Source organism: Carcharhinus amblyrhynchos, chromosome 15 (genome assembly GCF_965287045.1).
Source record: "Carcharhinus amblyrhynchos chromosome 15, sCarAmb.v2.hapA, whole genome shotgun sequence".
Classification (NCBI taxonomy): domain Eukaryota; kingdom Metazoa; phylum Chordata; class Chondrichthyes; order Carcharhiniformes; family Carcharhinidae; genus Carcharhinus; species Carcharhinus amblyrhynchos.
In genome coordinates, this window is record NC_137338.1 from 67,387,429 (window position 1) to 67,402,066 (window position 14,638).

At 37.7% G+C, this 14,638-nt stretch overlaps 1 protein-coding gene across 2 annotated transcripts in view; it reads right to left on the reverse strand.

The window, feature by feature from the left end:
* Positions 1 to 347: 347 nt before the first annotated feature.
* LOC145353389 (BCLAF1 and THRAP3 family member 3-like) overlaps positions 348 to 14,638 on the reverse strand; it is a 42,887-nt gene continuing 28,596 nt past the window's right edge. For both annotated transcript variants that reach the window (XM_080204116.1, XM_080204117.1), the window contains exons 5-12: positions 13,760 to 13,938; positions 10,607 to 10,715; positions 10,441 to 10,501; positions 9,778 to 9,905; positions 7,624 to 7,720; positions 6,036 to 6,137; positions 3,890 to 4,048; positions 348 to 2,663 (exon numbers count right to left, since the gene is read on the reverse strand). In XM_080204116.1, coding sequence (XP_080060242.1) covers positions 2,634 to 2,663; positions 3,890 to 4,048; positions 6,036 to 6,137; positions 7,624 to 7,720; positions 9,778 to 9,905; positions 10,441 to 10,501; positions 10,607 to 10,715; positions 13,760 to 13,938 — 865 coding nt within the window. In that variant the 3' untranslated portion in view covers positions 348 to 2,633. The remainder of the gene's footprint in view (positions 2,664 to 3,889; positions 4,049 to 6,035; positions 6,138 to 7,623; positions 7,721 to 9,777; positions 9,906 to 10,440; positions 10,502 to 10,606; positions 10,716 to 13,759; positions 13,939 to 14,638) is intronic.

Genomic DNA, 14,638 nt, shown 5'->3' on the forward strand with positions numbered 1-14,638 from the left:
TAAAGTGTTTCATGGGACTTCAATTAGTAGCGGGAAGACCATTGGGTAGGATTAGAAAGAATGATACGTGGAAAGTCAAATATACAGTTGGACAGTCAGGTTCTTAGAGAAAACTTCATGGAAGTTTAGAGGTATTTAATAAAAGTGTAATAAAAAGAAGAAAATTCCAAACAGCTCAGGTGAAACAAGTATATGTTAAATTATATATTTTTAAAATTCACATTTGATATTAATCCTTAAATGTGTTTGTTATTTGTTGTGAACGTACAAGATGTCTCACTTATAGGTTGCAAGGTTCCACTAGAATGAAATTATTAGTCAAACTACACAACACAAATACACAAGGCTTAAAGCAACAGGAATTTTAATGCAATAAACAAGTGGTTTAAGTTACAGCAGTTTGAAGTATGCTTTTGTTAAAGATATCAGAACTAAAAAGAGAATAAATGTGTGTGGCTACAGCAGTAAAAGTACATGGTTTCATAAAATACTTAATGAATTTCAACCAGCTCCTGCCACCTACTGAATTTCATACCTTTGGATACTTAAACAGTTTAAAATGAAGCATGACTACATATGGTCAACTATTAGAAAGCTATTAACAAACTGTTGCATGTAGTCACATCACTGCACAGATACGCAACAGTAATGCTACCAAAACAATCCACAGAGAAAGGATTCACGGAATGATTCCCCATTTCAGTTTTGTGGAGTTGTTTACTGGGCAATTGGACAGCATATTGAGAAGGATCACATGCTTGATATCTCACTGGGATCAAATAAGTCATTGCAGATCAGTCACTAATATATTTATATAATTCACTTGAGATTTGAAGTAACTTAGGTAATTCAATTTGTTATCTACCTCTCTCAACATTCTAGTCCTTGGACAAACTCATTCAATAAATGTTTTAAAGCCATTTAATCTGTCCCATAAAAAGGTAGAAATGTTTGCTGGAACTTTAGAGCTCAAAGTTCTGAAATGACTCAGTGACACCCAATAAACAGTCCTGATGTTAGCACCACACCACCCATTCATGGTTTAAAGAGTGCAACTATGAGTGAAGTACTGAAAAAAAAACCACTGGAAACAGCACAGGTTGTTCCAGTAAACATACAACCGGTTACAATTGTCAACAACAACATTTGACATTTAAAGGTAATCACTAACCAACCCAAATAAAGATGTAAAAACAGGTGGACTAATCAGAGGTTAGTCTGCATTCAAAACACGAAATACATCAATATAATTGTGCTTCATCCAAGTGACAGATGCTAAATTCAGAAATTTCAAATAATGTAAAAATTAAACTTCAGCTAGATTCTGAATGGAATTCATTCAACACTTTTGGGAACAGTGTATAAAAAGATTGTTAATAATCAGTCATTTACAAATGTTGATGTTTTAGTTTGGAGAGGACTTAATTTTAACATGAAAAAGCACTTCCTTCTGACCCTGGTTCCCAAGTTTGCTTTCTGAGGAAAAATAAATCAGTGGGCACAACTTCAGCTGTACAGTACTCGTGACAAGATGTAACAGGTCTTTCCGAACCAACAGGAGAGTAGAGCAATTGATGAATGGAAACAGTTTCACATGTACTCTCAATATGGAAGTGTAATAACATGGGAGGCACTCGGTTAAATAACGTAAGTGAAATCAAAGGGACAGAAACTCAAGCACATTAAGAAAACAAGTAAATAACTTGGACATTCTTATCTCACATTTTTGCTGCTTGTTAGATTTTCAATGCTTTGCCCTTTAACGCTATTTGCTGGATCAGTTTGTTTTGCCTTATAGCTAGTTTTCTCCTTGTTTCTATCCCTGTCTTCCTGTTTTACCACACTTCTCAACTTAAATCATCTACACTGCTAACTCTACAGACAATGGTACCATTTGATAATACCCACCGCAATAAAACAGAAAAGAGCTACAAAATTCCAAACAACTAATCTCACACCAAAACATTAACATACCATTTATTTGCACACACACAATTGCATATTCCAATCAAAAGCACAACAGTAGTCTGGGATGCAATGCTTCCCCTCCCTTAAGGCAAATGAACTCAGCCATAATGTCCACAATACAAGTAACTTTACAAGTATTCCAAGTAGCACCACCTCCTTGGTCTCCTACAGCCATGGGCAAAAAAAAAATCAGAAAAATCCACAAGTTTAATTTTTAAACAATCCCTCTACTTTCAATCGCCAGTCAATACCTCTAGTTTTGAAAAACAGTGTACTACTTTTCAACTCAATGCATCATCGTTTTGGTTATGCTTAAATGGAACGGTGTTTAATCTCATATTTGTTTTTGCACTGTGCAGCTCTCAAAGAAATATTACTCAAAGACCTTGTATGAAGACTGGAGAGAAGGGATGAAGTGTAGGATACATTTGAAATTAATTGGGAGGACAGTGGAGAACTTTAAATCAATTCCCAGGTTGTCAAGAGTATTTTTTTTAAATCTGTAGTGTGTCACTAACTACAGACAGCAAGGTGAACAAACAATAGCATTCATAGCAGTCAGCAAAGGACAAACTGATTTATTTAAACTGAAATGTAATCCTCTGGAGATTTACATTGAAATATATGTCGGTCCAAACTCTTCCACATTTTGATAGATCGAGCATCTACTTGTCCGTAGTACTGCTGGGTACTTCCTGATCAAGAAAGAAAATTAATGTTACATAGTTACAATCTTTTAAAGTTCCACAATTTCATCATGATTCAAGTCAGGAATGAAGGAACAAGGGGTTTAATCCTGCACATTGCTACAGAATTCAAATCCAGGCAATGTTTGGACTTATACTGTTACTCCTGCGGCTTCTATGCGAAATGATGCCAGTGAAGAAATACTAAATTGAATTTGTAACTGATAGGAACAATATATTTTTCAAAAGCAGACACCAAAAGGGCACAAAACTGACCAGTCATCTGGAGTTATACAACCTTGGAAGTCACTTAGTTGACAACTTTAAATACAAAATTATAAATTAATTTCTGAACGTTCACGCAAATAAAGCAGGTCAAGGAACATGTTAACATTAGACTCAATATCCCTAAATTTGATGGGCATCAGTGCCCTTAAAAGGACAAACATATCTATTTCAAATGCACTTAATGTTGGGTGATACTCTGAACTGATCACTGCAAAATATTCTCAGTGTAATTAACGACAGACTTGTAACCAGAAACACATTATATTGTTCAACTTGTTGTCTTCTGACACAAATAACATTCAGAAATGCTGCACTGCTCGCTGTACTTTCTCCATTAAGCCATAGTGATACTTCAGAGATGATCACAAAAAGCACTTGGAAATGAAAGCAGCTGAGGACGGCAATAAACTAACAGCAGTGCAGTCAAGTCAGTGAGAACTCTTACATGACAAAGGACTAGATACAATTTTCTGTTGCTTTATAATGTAAGCTAAAGAAACTGAAGCTTTGAAGTACACGGGCAGACATTAGCATCACAAGTTTTGTTTCCAAATATTGGGATCATGTGTCACAATATTTGAGCAAAATATAATTAATTGTAACAGCTTTGTGGCTAGTGCCTTCCTCCTCCTCCCTCTGCGAGAAGTCAAAGAACATGGAGTTGAAATTCAAAAGAGAAATAAATCAATCTGGATGCTGCTTTGAGCAACCCTAATAACCTCGTTAAGAATGAAACCTAAATAACTGGGAACAGATGAGCCTTCAATACTTTGTCTAGGGAATCATATATAGTAAGACAGAGGGAAAGCAAGAGGAAATAAAAAATAATGAAAAGATGGAAGAATAAAAACGCAGCACACGTTAAATCAATAGCATGGAAATTCAGTTTCCAACTAAATGTCACCAAACCAGATCAAAAATGAATTTCTGAACGTACAAATCCTTACCCTTTCAGCTCTCCGCTTCCTTATTATCTCTTCCCTGAAGTGTTTGGTGAATATCTTGTGATTGGTACGTCCAAAACCAAGTCCATATATACGCCGGTACTTGGATTCAAATGTATAACCTCTCTTTCGCCCAGATGATGAATAGTCTTTCACAAAATGCTGCAAAAAAACAGAATCAATGTTGGCTTAGCTATAAAAATATTTCTATGCCAATGCAGGAAAAACAATCAGTAATTGTGGAAACTTGCATCAGACAGGGGAATTTAAAAACTGGAAAGTTTCAAGTTATTTTAGTTAGTTCTCAAATGCCAATTCCAAGTTGGTATTCCCAACACGCTGAATGTAATCATCTCAGAGTCACCTACACAGTAAAACAAAACAGCACTCAATTTGGTCTTAGAAGGCAAAAGAAGAAAAAAAGCCCGACTGAAAGGTTATTTAGTCTTTTAAGCCCAATGGTTTCAAAAAAAATCTTATGTTTTGTCCTCTCAATGAACAATTCGATTTATTTAATTGTCCCAGGAGAAAATTCTGTAAATTGTCCCAAAAATAGTCTTCTGAAGATTTTACTAGATTGATTTCAGAGTTTACTAGATTCACTAGATTGATTCTGGAGTTGAGAGGGTTGACTTATGAGGAGAGACTGAGTACACCAAGACTAAACTCATTGGAATTCAGAAGAATGAGAGAGATCTTATAGAAACATAAGATTATGAAAGGAATAGATAAGATAGAAGCAGGGAGGTTGTTTCCACTGGCAGGTGAAACTAGAACTCATGGGCATAGCTTCAAAATAAGGGACAGCAAATTTAGGACTCAGTTGAGGAGGATTTTCTTCATCCAAAGGATTGTGAACCTGTGGACTTCTGTGCCCAGTAAAGCAGTTGAGGCTACCTCATTGAGTGTTTTTAAAGCAAGGATAGATAAATTTTTAAGGATTATGGTGAGCAGGCAGGTAGGTGGAGCTGAGTCCACAAAAAGATCAACCATGATCTTATTGAATAGTAGAGCAGGCTCAAGGAGCCAGATGGCCTACTCCTGCACCTAGTTCTTATGTTCTTACTTTCAATCAATACTAGATAAAATATTGAAACAGATCAAAATTTAACCTCCACACTAAGTATCGAGGGAAGGATGAAATTTCAGAGAGTTGAAGGGACTTGCTAAGAAGACACTGAGGGAGGACAATGCTGGGCCTTCGGTCCAGGCCTGATTAGACAACAGCATCCTGTGGAGCAGTACCCTCAACGGTAGGTCAAGACTGTTCCGACAAATTGTTTCATAGGATTACCATTCAACAAGGTTAAAAAAACCTCAGATACAAGTATTTTCACCAAAAGTATTAAAATTAATTTAGCATCTTTTAAAACAAAACACTGGTTGGTTCTTTGAATATATTGCAATTAGCACGCAAGTGCTTTTCTTTATTGAAGACTTATTGACATTGTTACTGTTTGAGCTCAGATAAAAGGTTCATCTCCAGGAATCAGATTGAGAGAAAAAAATTAATATGGTAGCAAGTTTTGACGACATCTGTAAAAAAAAATGCCATGGGTTACAAGGGTTCAGTAACATTTAAGTAGACTTTGGAAATCTATGGCTGCAAAACAAATAATGGAGCTTCTAATTTAGATCACTAATTCCTCATCAGGTATCTGCTTGATTATAACATTTTGTGCAGGGGCATTCAAGATGCTAGGTGGTTGCAACAAAAGTGACTAAGTGTGGATAAAGTGAATATATGCAGTTGAATATGTGGCACTTGTTTGTAAAGTATCGTCTCCAAATCAGTTCCGACACATCTACCGTAGTATTGCGTTTACTTGAATAACCTCATGTATAATCTGCAGACCTAAATAAAGGTCACATTCAGATCTCCATCCATTGATCAATTAACTTCTAATGTATCACCTATAGTATTTATACTTCTGAACTATGGTCCTAATGCTCATCCAAAGTGAAAATCCTATATATTTAAAGAAACACAAATAAGTCCCAAAAATACATTCGAGCCACTTGCAGCACACTATGCACAAAATATCAGTTCATGTTTATTTTGCCAATCCCAGTTATGCGTAGATAGTAAATTTTACAGCATTGTTTCTTAGACATACACTTTCAATTGTGCCTCGGCACAATTAAATACCTTGATGGGTCTTTGAAAATGTCTAGGCTCCAAGGTCTCTCCTACTTTTCTCTTTGTTGATTCAAACGCCTTTCTAGCAGTCGCCTCCCTGTGCAGCTTTTCCTAGAGGAACATTTTGAAAAATTCTTTCACTTGTCAGAAACTAGATCCATGGAGAGCAGAATGTTACTTCAAATTCCACATACAAACTTTTTCTAATCTCAAACGGATCATTTCTACTATAAAGGAAAACATTTAAGCTTATAAAAGTGATACAACAGTTTTAAAATTGAAAGCACACAAGAGGGTATGTCAGATGCATCAGTTGAAGGTATGTAAACATGAGTGGAAAATGTGGTATTTAGATGCACTCAGACATGCCAGTCCAGCATTTCAGTGACAGAATTGGAATTTGGGAGAAGGGAGTGAGGGTCTTCAAACCCACCATTTTGGACACCAGAAATCAGTTAGTGAAATAATGGTGAATGAACAATTCTTTGTAAATATTTTTTCATGATTAAACCTGCTTAAAGTGTGCTGGTCGACCATTAAAAAGTTTTTTTCCTATCATAATCATTCACAGTGTGCCCTTGTAGACATTATCCACATGCCAAATTACACTGTCATGTGTGTTATAGGTAAAATTTCATACATATGCATTAGTGGATCTCACACCATTGCTTACAATGAACGGAGGTTTCTTTCCCTGGCTTCTGCCTTGATATGCCCTTTATACCTCCTCAGCCATCTAGTCAGCTAATCTCTCTAAATTCACCCAGCAGACAAGTTCTTCACTTGAGATTATGGAAATATTGGGGTGAAAAATAAATAAGTGGAGTTTCCCATATAGATCACTAATCCCTTATCAGGTACTTGCTTGATTATATGATTTTTGTGCCGATGCATACACAAGATGCTCGGTAGAGGCAATATTTTGATCGCTTCTTAAAGATTGCAGGCCCAGTGTGGCATGTTAAAATGAACAAATCTAGTTGAGGGTGTGACATCTGTTTACATTGTCTCCAAATTGGTTGTGATACATCTGCCACAGTAATTGCAAAAGTTAGGCAGTAACAGCAAATAATAATGCCCATATTGTGATGATTCACTTCACCAGCTTTTAATTTTTATAATTCAAAATAAGAGGGTGTGACTACAAGCTGGTTATTTATTTGAACTATTCAAATCTCAAACTTGAACAAATTCTGAACTGCTTAAATCTTTCATAACCCAAAGATCCGATTACTGCCTTGAACCAGCGCTCTAGATACGCTACTTCTCCAATGTCATAAAGTGGGCAAGACCAAAGAGTGAAACATGGCAACAAGAGAATGAATGAATCACACACCTTACTCCCAAACTGAATCAAAACCCCAAAAGATCAAGGGCATTTTATGGGATGAAAACATATCAAATGAATAAATGTTGTAGAAGTGTCCAAAATCTGAAGTTCAATTTTATGATGAGGTGATGCAGCACACATCACGGTGCACGATAATGGGTTCAGATATACTCAAATCTTCCCCTCATGTAAAGCATACAAACTGCTAACTGATAAATCCATTGTAAAGAATCAGCTAACTGTAATTGGCTTTCCTGCTATTCTTACCCGACGCTCCAGAGGTCCAATCGATGGTTCTTTAAGACGTGGATTTCTTGTTGCCTTCACTTGACTAAGTGAATGAGGCTTCATAGGCCTCTCTGACCTGTAACAAAATATCGAATTCTGGGGAGCCAAACCTCATATTAAAGCCTTAGATTCAAGGGCAAGGAATGTGTATAAAGCATGCAGAATATAGAATTACTCATTTAAACTAACAACAGCAGGCTCAGTTTTGAATTATTTACTGAATACTGCATTGGTGGAAAAAATAATATTCAACTCAGATTTTAAATAATTTTAAATGAAATAGTCTTCTTCCCCCATGAGGCTTTTGAGGACGGTCTCAACAGGGATCTTGGGTTCATGTCGCACTATCTGTAACCCCCGTGACTTGCCTGGGTTTGCAAAACCTCACTTACTGTACTGTCTGGAGACAATTCACATCTCTGTAAACTGTGATCAGTGCTCCTTCCACTCACATTGTCAGCCACTTCAGGTCTTTAACAGCAGGTTAGGTGTAAGGATTCGCATTCTAATCAGTAATCTCTAAACTGTCTGTGCTTTATATGCTCTGTCTGAGGCCAGAACTCTCCGTTCACCTGACGAAGAGGGAAGCCTCGAAAGCTTGTGAGTCTATTATCAAATAAATCGGTTGGACTAAAACCTGGTGTTGTCAGACTTTTTACTGTGTTTACGCCAGTCCAACGCCGGCGTACCCACATCATGCTTTTGTATTTGCCAGAGTTTCCTGGCTGAGTGAATACATACCACATACATGGTAAGTGTTAATTTGGAGTTGGGAAAAGAATTCCAACACAGAATCACCTATGTCACACAAGCAAAACATGCATGAATTGTCAAATCTACCTAGATAACAGCAATGCTTAATATTGCTCGCCTGGGGTGAGAAAGAAACAGCTCAAGTTTTTCAATAACAACAGCTCAGTTTAATGAAGATGCATAGTAAGGCAGTGACATGTAGACGCTCTAATTCTTTGTGCACAGTCCCAAATCTCAATTCTATCATCAGGGAGGCACAGAGACCCAAACCACCCAGACACGGCTTTTGTCTATCTCATAGATGTAATTCTAGGGAGCTTTTCCTACAGAAAATTTGTAAATGTTCCCCCTTATGCGAAGGCATGAAGAAAAAAATTCTTACACTGTTTCTCTTCCATACTTGTGTAAATTCTGTTTTTATAAGTGGACAAAGGTTAATTCATCATCCTCCTGGAACATAACACCCTTGAACATTCCAGCCAAGCCAACAGAGAACTAACACCAAACAGCTCTGGGCAAACTCAAAGCTATTGTGACTCATCTCCAATGGTTCTACAATTACCGGCTCACCATATATTTGGTTTTAATAAGGGTCCTTAAACCATCCTAGCACATGGCCGAGACTTGAGCTATTTTTAACTACACAATTTTTAAGATTCTGTCTTAAGTTGCGGTTGAACCTCAGAAAAGAAAACCGGACTCCACATAAGCAGCTTGCCTCTGACCTCCATCTCTTTTAAAGTCAGATATCCAGGAAGAACTCGTATTTTGTCTCCAGATTAAACTAATTCCTGGAAAACAATAATACTTTGCTGCATCTTCAACTGCCTCAATTGAGTTCCTAGGGCAAAGACCAGGAATTCTGCCAGACAAAGCCAGCCGACGCTACCGCATAAACTAATGTTAACACTTTTTCTTCGAAATAACTCAATTTGTGACTTATTTTCCTTTCTTTCTCTGCCTTGAATGCGGGAGTGTGAGTGTGTTATCATCCATCTCTCAGACTTTGAAATGCATCCATAAATCCTGGTTTTATTTCACCTTAAAATAACTTGCTGTTGGTTTATTTTTAATGTTGGACCTCATAAACCAGGGTTTGAGAGGCACACCATGGCGCATTTTAACATGGAAAAGAATACAAAGGGAAACAAACTGAATTAAAAATTAAAACTACCACTGTCATGGGCTGGAGAGGGGAATAGCAATAATAATTCAATTGACATCACCCTCATGTCTGCAACACCTGCTTAAAGTTTTACCACAGGAAACATATTTTAGTTAGTGAAGTGGACTTGCATGTCAGAACTAGCATGAAATCTTAAGCATGGAAGGAATCTAGTATGGATTTTTGATATTCTGAGTGTGGTTAATCTAAGTTACCTGTGAGAAAGAAACCTAGGCTCCACAGTTTGATGGGCATTCTCATACTTGTCCTGTAATCGCTCCTTCCTCCTCCTCTCTATGTCATGACGAAGATCATCTGGATTTACAGCAACCCACGTGCTTGTCTAAGTATTGAGAGAATATTTATAGGTAAAACAAAATCAGCTATTGCAGACTCAAGAAAAACGTAAGCCTTCATTTTACCAAAAGATATTCTGCAAGCTGACCCACACATCCCAATACATTGCTTTTCTTCAAAATCAAGTTAAACTGCACCACAACAGCTTACCTCAACGAATAATAGCTTTTTTGGTGAAACTGCTTCTAACATTTGCATAAATATATAAAAATGTCAAAAGGATACAAGAATATCAGTTCAAGCCTTCTTTACAGATTTGAGAACACAGTACAAGGTAGAGAGAGGGTGTTTTTTGTACCTACTTGCCAATGCTTTACTGTAAGGCTCTGTACCCAGTTGTACTTTGTATCCAATCAGGTACACTGATGACACAGACCTTGCACTTGCCCGAAATGATGGATGCATACACAGATTTCAATTTCTATTTTCACAGCCTAATCTTTCTAACGATAAGGAAGTATTTTATCCGAGTGCAATGGAATTGGAAATTAAATGCTAACACCATTAAGTGAGGTACGTACCTTTCTGCTAATGGGTTTTCTTTCTCGGCTGTGCAAGTCTGCCAATGACATGTCAATCCGTCTTTTTCAGAAGTAAAAAGGAACAAATAAATCATATTCTCAGGGGGTAAAAGGTTTGTTTTATAAATTTGTACTGTTAAAAATGTATATTGCGCAATTACAATACCTGTGTATCTCTGGACCCAATTTTTGCTCTTCTCTTTCTGGACTCTGTGCATTTTGCAACTTTGAAAAGCGATCATGCAATGTTAGATCTGAAGACTTAAAATGGTCTTCTGTAACAAAAATTATGACCACTTATTACCATAGGTCACCTCTCAGTAGGAAAGCAGAAATGTTAATTTTTAAACAAAATTAAGTCAATCAGGCATTTAGACAAATTACTGAGGGGAGATGGTGGCATATTGGTAATGTCACTGGACTAGTTATTGAGACCCCCAGGCTATTCTATGGTGTTCAAATCTACAGATTTTAAGTTAAATTAATAATATAACTAGTAATGACTATGAAGCTCGTCTCATGATCATAGAATCTCAGTGCAGAAAGAGGCCATTCGGTCCATCGAGCCTGCACCAACAACAATCCCACCCAGGCCTTATCCCCATAATCGCATGCATTTACATTTCTAATCTTCCTGATACCAAAGGGAAATTAAGCATGGCCAAATCAACATAACCCACACATCTTCAGACTACAGAAGGAAACTGCAGCATCTGGAGGAAATCCCCACACGGGGAGAAAGTGCAAACTCCACACCTTAGGCCGGAACTGAACCCGAGCCCTGGCGCTGAGAGATGGCAGTGCTAACCACTGTTCCACTATGCCACCGAATAATGGTGATCATGTAACTATCATTATTTGTTGTAAAAACCCATCTGGTCCAGGGAAAGAAACCTGCTGTCCTTACCCGGTCTGGCCTATGTGATTCCAGATCCACAACAATGTGGTTAAGTCATAACTACTCTCTGAAATGGTTAAGGGAAACACTCAGTTCAAGGGCAATTAGGGATGGGCAACAAATGCTGGCCTTGCCAACAGTGCCCACAAGGAAAGAATTTAAAAAAGTTCAAACTTAAATTTCATGATATTATACAATATACTAACATCTCACAATACAATACTTAATTTGCATTATTTTTAATTCTAAGTTTTGCTCTAATATCTAAACCAATACTCTGAATTCATCTATATCAATTAGTTAGGGTCTCAGGGGGAAGTTATTTCAGTGGTCAGACGGCTAGTGTGTGGATTAGCACAGGGCTCTTTCCCCATTCCGGTGGAGGCAGTCTTGGTGCCTTTCTTTTTGTCCCACCCTATTAAAAGCATGGCACTTGCCTTTTGTGTTCTAGCAAATAACTACATATGACTTACCTTTGGTTAGAGAACTCAAAGAGAAGGAGAGAAATATGAGGGCTGAGTGTAACATATCTTGGTTTTCTGGCAATGCAAAGTTATTTGGCAAAATAAGCTACAAGGAGGACACAAGATTCTGCAAGGAAGTTAGACAGGTTAAGTGAGTGGGCATGGTGATAGATGGAATATATTGTTGGGAAATGCCAAATTATCCACTTTGGCAGAAAAAATGGAAGAACAAAGCTTTGTTTTAAAAGGTGAGAAATGTTTAAATATTGCTATGCAATACGATATGAATACACTTGAACACAAATCAGAAAGTTAACATGCATTTGAAGTGAGCAATTAGGAAGGCAAATACTGTGTTTTAAGAAGAAGAAAGTCTTGCTGCTATACAAGGCTTTGGTAGAATAACAACTGGAGTATAGTATACAGTTTTTGTCCCTGCACCTAAGGAAGGTTATATCTGTTTTAAAGAAAGGTTCACAGGATTGATTCCTGGGATGACAGCTTTGTCCTATGAGGAAAGAGTAGGATGGGTCTGTTTTCCCTCAACTCTAAGAATGAGAGATGATTAAAACACAGAAAATTCTTAGTGCTTTACACAGCAAGGCATTATTTCCCCTACTGGGGGCCATCTAAAACTAGGAGGTTACAGCCTCAGATTAAAGGGTCTGCCATTTAAAACTATGATGAGGATGCTTTTCCCCACCCAATGCGTTGCAAAGCTTTGGCATTCTCTACCTTGAGAGCAAATGTTTAATTCTAAAAGAATCAAGGGATGTGGTGCAGCATCATGGCACAGTGGTTAGCACTGTTGTTCATAGTGCCTGGGTTCGATTCCAACCTTGGGTGCCTGCCTGTGGGGTAGAGCTTGCACATTCTCCCCGTGTCTGCATGGGTTTCCTCCTGGTGCTCCAGTTTCCTCCCAGAGTCTTCATGCCTGAAAGGGTGTGTAGGTTAGGGGGATCAACAGGGTAAATATGTTGGGTTATAGGGATAGGGTCTGGGTAAGATGCTCTGTCGGAATTCATGCAGACCCAGTGGCCCTGATGACCTCCTTCTGCAGGGATTCTATGATAGTTTAGAAAAGTGGAATTGAACTGTGACGTTACTGAATGAATAAAATGATTTGGAGCTGTATAACCTACTCTTGTTCAGACTACAGAAGTTTTTATTTAAGACAGCAAAGTGGTAATTGTAAAGTGAAGACACGTACTTCAGACTGTCTGAATTAAGCAACATAACTATCCACCTAATTGCTCATGATAGATAAGAAATATTGAATCATAGAAGTTACTTTTAGATTGCAAACAAACTGCACACATCTACTAGATTACTAAGTTTAGAATTGGGACAAGGGCTATGGGAGAAAAATGGTTAGAGTATTCAGATAGAAATAAACTTCACCAACTGGCTTAGGTGAGGTAGTAACAGCATCAGGTGCAAACATCAGAAATAATGTGGGTTAGATCCACTCACTAACCCAATAAAATAAAGGAAGTCTATCCTCAAAAGTATCACCACTGGCTAACCAGTGAAGACAGAATGGTATATATTACTGAGAATGTACGGCACAGAAACAGATTGTTTGGCCCACCTAGTCCATGCTATCGTTTATGTTCCGTAAGAGCCTCCTTTCTCTCTATTTTGACCTCCCCAAGCATAGTATGCAATTTTAAGGTCAAACAGACTGGGCTTTATTAGGAGCTGGATTAATGCTACAACCCAAACTAATTTCATTTAAGATATTCAACAACCAGAAAAGAAAGTGGTTAGATTTTAAGCCAGATTTCACAATGTATAAATACAAGAAATGCACGTGTTACAATTAACATGGTTTTAAGATAATACTTAAAAATCAGCTATGTCACTGGTAAACGAGCAATACTTTAAATGCAATCATCTCACTACCAGCAGTGCTTCTTGCAACTAAATAAAAAGGATGCCATAATGCATGTCCAACCTTTAATCTGGTGCATCAAAGTGATTATCTCCTGGGCAAATTCTCCTGATGAGATGTTCGGGTTAGCCTTGAATGATGAACCCATATGCTCAAACACATGATGGAACTCATCCCGTTTCTTGCCAACACTAACCAAATCCCGAGACATTAGTCTCTCTGAAGCATGGCTTGATGTAGGCCTGGAGAAATCCCCACATACATTCAAAGAATTCACAACTAGGAATCAGGCATTATGAGCTTTTATCAACAGAATCCATATTATATGTAAATATACATAAATACAAAGCTAACAAACCTTCTAGCTACTGGATATGGTAATTCTAAAGATAAAAAATATTTCACAGACACTTTCTTTTCGGGGATGGGGGCGGGGGGGGCTTTTCTGCTTAAAATACTCATCTCAGTATCTATTAAAGTTTATAATTTCATTTAATTTTAAATGTCATAGCCAAATTGATTTCTTAATTATGGATCCCAACATTAATATTACCCACCAAGAGAAGCTATCTGCATGCCAGAGAGGCTTGCTTCATTTTTGTATCAGTCACTAATTCAGAATTACCTGGACATGGCACAGCTGTAGGAAAACTAATCAGCTATAGTATTCCAGGATGGTTCTGGTCTGGATTAACTCCCAGGGTTGTCTAAAGTTGCCATCTAATTTAAATTGGGTTAGGTTAGAGGGATTAGCGGGTAAATGTGTAGTGATATGGGGTAGGGCCTGGATGGGATTGTGGTCGGTGCAGACTTGATGGGCCGAAGGGCCTTTTTCTGCACTATAGGGTTCTATGATTCTATGATAAATGATGCGAGAGCGGCACCCAGAGGCAGACAGAGTGCTGTCAGGGGAGCAGCCATGAGGTGTTGAAACAAATCTCC